Source organism: Centruroides sculpturatus, unplaced genomic scaffold (genome assembly GCF_000671375.1).
Source record: "Centruroides sculpturatus isolate CEXI.00-Female unplaced genomic scaffold, Cexi_2.0 scaffold84, whole genome shotgun sequence".
Classification (NCBI taxonomy): domain Eukaryota; kingdom Metazoa; phylum Arthropoda; class Arachnida; order Scorpiones; family Buthidae; genus Centruroides; species Centruroides sculpturatus.
In genome coordinates, this window is record NW_019384316.1 from 1,171,677 (window position 1) to 1,181,888 (window position 10,212).

Sequence of the window (10,212 nt, forward strand, 5' to 3'; positions counted from 1 at the left end):
AAGCCTTATGCTTCTCCAAAGGAAGAAATTAAATTAAATATAATTATTAAATTGGTTTACACTATAAAATATGAAAAGCAAAAGCTTTGAATGTGTTGGACTTCTAGAGTGATTTAATGAATGGGAAAATTTTTCAGAAACAATGCCACATGTTATGTATTATTTACTCTTATTCTTTTCATTTTTTTTTTTGATGATTCACTGTCGGAGTGGACTAACCCGAAGTGAATATGTAATTTGTTTTTTTACTATTTTTTATAATCACTTTAAATTTTTCCATTTTAAAGTTAATAACACATAAATGAAAAAAGTGCTGTAGGGTACTGAAGAATATGACTACATGAATATGAAAAATAAGTGCAAAATCGTATAAATGAAGAATGTATAAATGAAGTGTTTTATAATGGAAAATGTGCAGAGAATATTCAACATATAATTGTAAAAAACGTACAGCTGAGAAATATGTATCAGGTTTTAAAAGGAATTTTGACATGTCAAAGAAAAAAAAAAACAACTTCATTGACAGTTAACTCAATAATCGTCAGCAATAGATACTAATAATTACTAACCTCATTAAATTTTGATTTAATTTTTTTCCATATCATTCACTTTTTGGATAAATATTTTTTACAAATGAAAATTGCACTTTATCTTTTGTGCAAGGTATTGACTGATTGTTACTTATTAATAAAGTAATAAGAGAGAAACATTAAAAATTTAGTTTCTATACGTAAAATAGAGTTTACGTTAAAACAATGTAAACATAATTTATGTTCTCAAAGTAATAGACTTATGTTATATTTCAATTGACATTAGGAAGAAATTAACACATTTATAAGAAATATAATAAAGTAAATTTAAAGATAAATTTTAATTTATTTTATTGTGAAATTTTCATGATGCTGGGCTGCAATTTTTAATCATATTTTTAAATTATATGCGCTCCACTTCAAATTAGTAGTTTCTTGCCCCTGTACATCATACTTTTCGTGACAGAAATAGAGTCGTGCTGGTCATCTATCTAATTCCTTTCTGGGGAAATTTTTCAATCAAAACAGCGGGGCCTCCTGCCTCTAAGCTTTCTGTATCTGGTCTCGATTTTCATCTTCCTAACTCTGTTCTTGAGATTAAGGAAGGATAGATGGACAGACGACAGTGGGAATTCATAGTTCTACAATTTTTTTTGAAATTGCAGCCCAATTATAAAAGCCAATTTAATATTTTGGAACTAAATGGGATTGTTACAGAACATGAGCATTGATTTAGGATAATGTTGAATTGAGAAGCACCGAAATGAATTGCTGCTTAAACAGAACGTTGAGTTGGAACCACAAAATTACGAATGGTAAACGGAGATAAAATCTATAAAAATAATTACTGTTAACAATGTAAGCAGAATGAGTGAATGAATATTTTGAAGGTGAAGAAAATATTATAACAAAGTTACTAGCCTTGAACATTTTAATAATTAAGAGTTTTTTTAATGGTTAAAAGTTTATTTTATTTATTGGTGCCTTAATTGTTACATATTGCAATAGATTTAAAATATAATTACTGTTTAAATAATATTTTTTGAGTGTTTGTTAAAATGAATAATTTTTTTTGATAAGTATAAATTTATATTTAATGCAGTTAATATTAAGTTTAAATAATTATCGCATTGTTTTATTTTAGATCCTTCTCATAGGACTCCATATGTTTTTACACGCAATCCATCAGAACTGAAGGGGGAATTTATTCAGACTTCGCTCGTTAAGAGTCCAAGAGGTTTAGGGTTTACAATTGTTGGAGGTGATAGTGGTGAAGTAGAAGAGTTTTTACAAATTAAGAGTGTAGTACCGAATGGACCTGCGTGGTCAAACAAAAAATTACAAACAGGTATCAACGAATCAGATTTTAAAGTTAGCAAAATATATAATTAAAATGTTTTGTAATTGTTTTCAAATGCTTATTTTATATAGGTGATGTATTGGTATATGTTAATGATATATGTGTTCTTGGTTATACTCATCAAAATATGGTATCCTTGTTTCAATCTATTCCTCCTGGAGAAACTGTTAACTTGCAAGTTTGTAGAGGATATCCTTTACCGTTTGATCCTAATGATCCAAATACAGAAATAGTTACGACCGTGGCTGTTACGATGGCAAACGCAAGGACGTCTGAATTTTCCAGTGTTTTCTCTAGTGGAAACAATTCTCATGGGGGTAACATTGGAACTGATCCTGTAGATTCTGTGGCAAGATCTGCAAAATCAATGCCAGATTTAAGTAGTGGACTGAATGATCACTCTCACCCTCAGAGGCATAATAGTGCTGACTTACTTAGTAATAGCAATGCTGAAAATACCCCCGACATTCTGGACTTCAGTTCACAGAGTCCAAATAAACCTGAATATTTGACTGTAGAGATAGTTAAAGGAGCTTCAGGATTTGGTTTTACTATTGCTGATAGTGCTTACGGACAAAAAGTAAATTAATTGACAGTTTTATTTTTAAATTATTGAAAGTATAAAGATTGTTATAAAATTAAACTCTTTCAGGTAAAAAAGATTTTAGATCGTCCTCGCTGTAAATTACTACAAGAAGGTGATATTTTAATGGATATAAACGGACAAGAAGTGAGAGGACTGCCACATGCCGACGTTGTTCAAGTTTTGAAAGATTGTCCTTGTGGAGATGGTGCTCATATTACTGTTCAGAGAGGTGGACTCTTGTCACCGGTACGTGGAAAAGGCAGACTTGCAAAGGTTCGTTTAAAGATATATTAAAATATTTTTCAGTAGTAAATTAAAATAATGAAAATGACTTTTAAATTTTGTAAGCAATTTAAACAAAATTACTTGATTTTTAAAAAAAATTTCCTTAACATTAGAAGTTAACAAACAAAAACGAGCCAAGTTTGTATTTCTCAATGATAAAGCAAGCTGTTTTTTACTTACTTATGAAATGAAAATACAGAATATTTTTATTATTGATAATATGATGATATTGTATAATTTAAATTTTTGATTTTAGTTTGATGTCACACAGTATTGTAAAATATTTTAAATGATAACTTATAGACACACTAAATTTAAATATACACAAAACAAATAATAATAACTTTTTATTTTCTTGTGGTACAGCATTGAAAAACTACTAAGATTTTCTCCTTGTGACAATTTAAATTTACATTAGAAGTAAACAAAAATTATTCGAATTGCGCTTATCTTTTGTAAGTGATCACTTTCTTCACATGAAATTTCTGAACATTGTCTTACAGGAATTAAAGTCATGTGTATTTTTATATTTTTGTACACAAGAAATGAAATCATATTCCTAAAACAAAATTATGAAAACAAATTTAAAATATAAAAAACTCTTTTTGTTGTTTTAACACTCCTAATAATATAAATATTTAAATACTTTTGACACTCATAAGTTATGATTATAATTCATTAATTTATGCACATTTTGATTTTAAACTATGCATGTTTTTGTAGATGAAATCATCCGATGGTTCCAATAAAGGCAATGGAAGTGTTTCACAATCATTATTATTTCCAAATTTATCAAGAAGTTTTGGTAAGTTACGTTATATCAAATTTTATTTTTAAATATCTTCATATAGAACAAATTTAAATCATACGAATTTTATATAAAAACATATAAATAATACAGTTAAAACTCTTAAGTGGAAAAGTCATAAAAAATTTAGTTATTGATAAGAATCATCACATGAAAGTATATAGTATGAGGTCTGCAGTTTGGTTGTTCACAAAAGTAGTCAAGACTAAATATAAATCTCAACAATTAAGTCATTTTCTTTACTGCTGATCTGGCAAAGGCTAGAAGTTTGAGAGGGGAAAGATTTTAGAATAATAGATGCACAGAAAGTTGCTGATAGATGATTTCTTCTCATTTAATGCCACTATGAATGCATTGATCGACTTCTGTAAGTTTGCTGACTTCTAGGGGAGTCAATTAATTTCGCATCAGGATGAATCTAAGGGATGTTTGTAAGTGTGGGTGGTGGTGGAGGAGGAGACAAGGATAACAAGTGTCTTACAGTAACCTGTTTATTGGATTGTAAGATAACTTACATAAGATCAAATTCAATTCATTTTTGGGACAGGAAACATTTGTGACAATTGGCAGTAGCTAAAGTCCTTTGCAGCAGATGGTGAGTTCCAGGGCAGTGACTCTGTGGTGTCCAGTGGGAATTTAGAAGGCACAAGTTGATCTGTATGGTATCTCCGACTCATGCTGGGTGACGCAGGTCCTACTTGCAGCACACAATTGACGTAAAACTGCCTCTTGACCTTGGATTCTGGGGTTTTTATATGTTTTTCCCTCTCCATTTTCTTTTTTGATTGGCCCAACGTCTCTCATCTTGCTCACCAATTGGTCATTCTCCTGTCTCCAGGTGAAAAATGAGACCTGTTTGGGTCATGAGAAAGGTTCACTTTTGAGCATCTACCCGATACCATCCGTCAACTCTGACTGGGAGGTGTTGATGGAACTTTGAAACCAGCACTTGTATTTTACTTCCTTATTGTCTCTTCTCTGACATTTTAGAATTCAAACAATCTAACACAATGTTCCCCTGATCGTTAACCTTTCCCCTTTTCCCAATTTCCTAACTTCATCCACATGTATACGAGCGTCCTGTCAAAGTTCTGTCTCTCTGGGTCAGCATTCCATTATGATCTGTCACGATTCATCTTTGCATTGCGTTTGTTTTGAAATTTACTGTTTTTTTTTCTTGTCTTTGTCTTGCGTGACCTCTGGTCTGATTTGCCAACAGACATTTTTCTTGTCTGAATTAATCTTATAATTAATTTTACTTAATTTTAACTATAACACACGGTTGGAACATTACACTTCTTCCCCCCCCACAACTTCTTGGCTGTCTGTTAATAGGGCTAGCTAGTAATTGGAGGCAACCAATTGAATCCCCCAGTTAGGACAAGGAAGGGCATCCTTGATATTGAGATGGTTGACTGCTCATGTAGAGGGTACTGTCAGCAAACTCAGCTGTCCAAACAAGCAATATTAATTTGGATGTATGGATTTTGCATGATTTTAGTCATTATAGAATCTGCTTTCATCCAAATTATTACAGTATTATATTTTATGATAACTTAGCATTTTTCTAGTCTTTTGTATTCTAAAAGTGATAAAAGTAAAAATTTAAATACCAAATGTGTGCTTTGTTACTGGCTATAAAACTGGGTACAAAAGTCAAGATGACATGTTTATTTAAAGTAAAACAAAAAGTTATTTGGAAAAATGGATTAGAGCTATTCTAACTAAAAATAAAGAAGTAAGATGACGATGTGTGTGATTTGCATTTTGATGAAAGATTTGTTAGCACACATTACAGGCATGTATTTTTTACATGCCTGTAATGTGTGAAAGATGGATTAGACGAAATGCCTGGAAAGATTATGAAATAAAATATGGAATTCCATTACTGCATAAAGATAAAGTTTCCATAATTTTTCTCAATTATTTGGTTTGCACAAGTATTTGACATAAGCTCTACTACCTTTTAGGGAAAGATCACCTGGAGTTAAAAATGAAAAAAATAATAAATAAATAAATATAAATGTTGTGGTCATGCTGTTAAAATTATTTATTACCATACTGTGATTTACCAAATGCACAGATAAATTTTACATCTGTGTCGAGGCAATTTCATTTTTATTTAAAATTTTTCCCTTTAGAAGATGGTCTTACAAGCAGTCAAGTGAAACACTGGTTTTGCATCTAACCAACAGACTGGCCACATTGACTGTTCCAGATTTTCTTCACGNTTTATCCGTACGACGTCACTGTTACAAGAAAAGAAAACGAAGGCTTTGGTTTCGTCATAATTTCTTCTGTCTGTAGAGCCGGTTCCACCATAGGTAGGAAAATTAAATTAACGTCTCTTAAAATGTCATAAAATAATTTGCTGTCATTCATTTTTAATTCACCGTTTACGTGTAGGAAGAATTATCGAAAACAGTCCTGCCGAACAATGCGGAATGCTTCACGTGGGCGATCGCATATTAGCCGTAAACGGAATAAGTATTTTAAACATGCACCACGGTGAAATAGTCAATTTAATCAAAGATTCTGGGTATTCGGTCTGTTTAACAGTTGGACCTCCTCAAGGTAACTCAGAATAGAGATATTTAAGGATAGTTGTAATTAAAAATAATAATAATTAATATTTTTCAGATGATACCTCAAGTACGGCTTCAACATCCCAAAGAGTGAGTAATTTTTTGTAGTTGTGCTAAAAACTTTCAATGAATTTCAAAATTAAATGTATTTGATAACTAGTGAATTCAAAATATGAAAACTAAGATATAAATTTGTAGATTGTATCAATAAATACTGTATTTTTAATATTAGTAAGGTGCATATATATGACAATTTATTTATTTATCCCTTTACAGAAACATTTAACTAGTTGGTTAGTATTTTACAATTTCATTTAATTTAGATTAAAAGTTAGTCTTTGTTGATTAGTTATTGTATTTATTAAGAAAAATTGATTTAGCTATATTTTTCATATCCATTTTGTTTATTTCATATTATTAAACTGTTTGTTCAATATATTTGCCAAAAGTAACTATACTTTGCAAATATTTAATTGAAAATTAGAATTTTTCTTCCCATGATTATTTTATAAACTGTACTTACAATCAAGATCTTGATGTCTTGTGTCATTCAGTCAGTTCTGGTATATAGCTCTTTAAGTCTGTTTTTAGATATAGAAAACTTATTCAATTAGTATTTGGCCATAGCACAGGTAATCTGGTAACTGATTTAATTATTGCATTTTTAATATTTGAAAATGCAATCATAGTACTGTAAAGATCTATTTTCTTATTTCTATCTAGACTTATACAGTACTATAATGTTTTGGGATATTTTCATTATTGAAATCCAGCAATGAGTTGCTTAATTTCCCAGCAAAAATTTGGTGGTGCCATCTGTTTTTATATTTTTAATTAAAATATAAGTTTTTTTATTATTATAAAATGGCAAAAAGCTTAATTTTGAAGATAGGGATAGGGTTTGTAAAAAATTATAAATAATGATGTTTTATTCATTACTGTATTAGCAAAGGAAGATATACTTCCAGGTGTGAAGGTTGACAGATATTGGACAAAAGTTTTTATGATGATGATATGTTGTTTACTTTGAAGTCCAGAAGCTATTAAGCTTCAAACAGGGTAAACAAAATCGTGTCCCACGCATACACACTAACATCCATCCATACATACAAAAAACTTCAGGGTTTGTTCTGTATTTCTTGACATTTCAAGGTTCCAAGTCCAAAAATGTAAAAATCTGAGGGGGAGGGGGTCATTTTTTGGTTCATACTTTCCCTCTGTTATGTACGACAGAGCTGGGAAAGTAAAAATCACATTTCTTTTGAAAAAACAAAAGCTAGATATTTGAATCATCAAAACTTTTTAGAATAGTAAAATTTGAAAGTATAAAAAATTGTGTTTAGAGAAGAATAAAATTATTAGATATTTTCATAAATTTAATAGTTTCTTATATGACAAAAAGTCATATACTGTACTTTTTGGATTGAACGTTATAGACCAGGGACGTGTACATTTGTGGATGGTGTGTTTCCATACATGTTATCCAAACGGGGAACAGACATTTCAAATTTAGTTGTAAAATTTTTTAAAATGCAAGAAATGATTATTATTTCGATAAATATTTTAAATTGCAATGAAAATTTTTTGAAGTAATAGTCTGTCATGTGAAAGAAGAAAATATTTTTTTTGGTTGGAAATTTTAGTCATTGCCTTTTGTTGTAAAATTTAATTATAACTGAAACAGTTCTTATTCTACAGAGTTTTAGCACACCTCTTCTTCATGCCACTGCTGTGCCTGTACTTGGTGATAGAGAACTTTCTACTTCTTATCTTAACCTTGATTCCAGGTCTGTGGAATTAATAAACTTTTCTCTCTCTTCATTTTTATGAGTTGTCTAATGTTCACATAATTTAGAATGGTTGTCTATAATAATAAATGATGTATGGTAATTTTTCTACTAATATCAGCTACTGCTATATAGGTATTTATAACATGTAATAACATTGGGCATGTCTTACTTTTGATTTTTTTTCTATTTTCATAGTCTAATTATATATGACCAAATATATCATTTAAATCTTCAGAGGTTTGAAATTCTAAATTATCAGTATATGCAACTAATCATTTTTCAGTTTGAGATTTCATAGAATAATAGTTATAACTTTCTGCATATAAAGTATAAACTTATCCAATTTTATACCTATATACCAGTAAAATGCATGTTTCACTGTATGTGATTGGAAATGTTCTTTATGAAAATCTGGAATACTTTTGATACATTGTTTGTAATCCTTTTTTAAAAAATTTAGGGGGAAGAACAGGCAGGAGAGCAAGACACAGGCCAATACTTTGCTGTCGAACTCCACAGGAGCACAAGAGGTTTTGGTTTCAGCATCAGAGGTGGAAAAGAATTCCAAAATATGCCACTCTTTGTATTAAGGATAGCAGAAAATGGTCCCGCTCATCATGATAATCGCTTGCAGGTTAGATCTGTAATGTAGCATAATAGAAATTTACAATAAGGATACAATAGTTTGAAGTAAGTAATCTTTTTTGATTAATCACAGGTTGGTGATCAGATAATAGAAATTAATGGTATTAGTACAAAGAATATGACTCATGCTGAAGCTATTGAATTAATACGCCAAGGTGGAAATATGGTTCGTTTATTGGTTAAAAGAGGCAACAAAATACCTACAAATATGTGTGAGTATCAATTTTAAGATTATTCTATTCCTAAAAATTCCACTTATACATACATATTGTTTAGCTGATCAAACAAGTCCAGCCACTCCCATTGTTCCCACTGTACTTAATCCCGTACTGTCTCCTCTTGCAAACGGGCCCATTAGCCAGAGTTCGCCTCGAGGCCAACAGATGTCCTTACAGAATCAAACACAAGATATGTATAACTGGAATTACGAAACTCGCTAAAACATTCCACGTTTCATTCCAGAGATCCATTTGCCAATTGAAATTGTACGTTGGCACTTGTTAAAAATGGATCCTGCACACATTCCCGCCGACAATGAAAATCAGTACTTCATTGTGTTGATTGTTAGTTGCTTCAGACGTATATGAATTTTATTGACATGGTTTGTCATTCATGTAATTTGATAAATATGTATATGTCTGATAAAAAAAAAATCAATGGAAATAATTGTAAAGATGTAATAATTTACAATAAGTTTTTGATAGATTTTTAATAAATTCTTATTGTTTTAATGTATATTATTGTTAAAAAAAATTATGTACATTGATAAAATCGATTATACTGTTGTCACAAATATAAAAGAACTTATTTGTTTTATAACTGTTTGCAAATGTTGTCGGTACTTACAAAGGCAGCTCATGCCAAAGCAATATAGTATTTTGGTAGAATTTTATGTACATGTAATTGTAATCGTTCTCTCACACGTCAAATAAGTTTTATTATAGTGAATGATTCTATACATCTTCATATTAAATCAGTGTGTAAGTTAATAAGAAAAAAGTCATCCTCATGCCCACCAAACAGTTGTACAGCTTCATTCAGTTATTGCTCTTCTGTCTTTTTTTAGAGAAGTTTTGACGTTTGGAATGCACTTAGTCGTCGTCTCGAGAACGATTACGAATTAAGCGTAATTTTATATTGTTACTACTAACATATCTTAGTATGATCGTTTTTTTTCTGACTGTACAAATAGTCGGATCAAAATTTGTGCTGTCCTCCAATATTTATACAGTTGATCAAAAACCAAAATTAAAGACCTATAGACTTTCAATTTCATCGAGCGAAACATTCTGCCACGGGTGGCAGTTCAGACATTCCAATACAGTGATTGGAATAGACTGCTGTGAAGTCATGCAATTTGGTGCCTTCATGCCAACAGTGCTAACTGCAGAGATATACAAAAAAAAAATGTAAGAATTATGACCCCTGTACAGCTCATATCAGGGTCTAAAAAATGGAAATATGGGTGATTGAGTCACAAATTTGTAATTTAACCAATCACACTTGTCTGTCTGGCAGATTGTATTTGCCTATGGGTTGGAAAAGAATAAAATTATATTGTATTCTTTTAATAATTGTATCGTTTGAATTTTATAAGAATCCTTCATATCGGTACAATTCTCA

The 10,212-nt window shown here is 30.4% G+C and overlaps 2 protein-coding genes across 5 annotated transcripts in view; both read left to right on the forward strand.

Annotated features, from left to right (window-relative positions):
* LOC111623614 (membrane-associated guanylate kinase, WW and PDZ domain-containing protein 2-like) overlaps positions 1 to 5,788 on the forward strand; it is an 87,414-nt gene extending 81,626 nt beyond the window's left edge. For all 4 annotated transcript variants that reach the window (XM_023366258.1, XM_023366278.1, XM_023366285.1 and 1 more), the window contains 5 exons: positions 1,675 to 1,878; positions 1,962 to 2,470; positions 2,543 to 2,749; positions 3,485 to 3,566; positions 5,711 to 5,788. In XM_023366258.1, coding sequence (XP_023222026.1) covers positions 1,675 to 1,878; positions 1,962 to 2,470; positions 2,543 to 2,749; positions 3,485 to 3,566; positions 5,711 to 5,757 — 1,049 coding nt within the window. In that variant the 3' untranslated portion in view covers positions 5,758 to 5,788. The remainder of the gene's footprint in view (positions 1 to 1,674; positions 1,879 to 1,961; positions 2,471 to 2,542; positions 2,750 to 3,484; positions 3,567 to 5,710) is intronic.
* A 14-nt stretch (positions 5,789 to 5,802) lies between these two features.
* On the forward strand, positions 5,803 to 9,997 carry LOC111623389 (membrane-associated guanylate kinase, WW and PDZ domain-containing protein 2-like; the record flags this gene model as incomplete). The annotated part of the gene is made up of 6 exons (XM_023365945.1): positions 5,803 to 5,893; positions 5,976 to 6,143; positions 6,210 to 6,244; positions 8,405 to 8,578; positions 8,663 to 8,801; positions 8,866 to 9,997. Coding segments are annotated over 6 exons (771 nt in total), but the record flags the coding sequence as incomplete, so codon positions are not given.
* Positions 9,998 to 10,212: the final 215 nt, after the last annotated feature.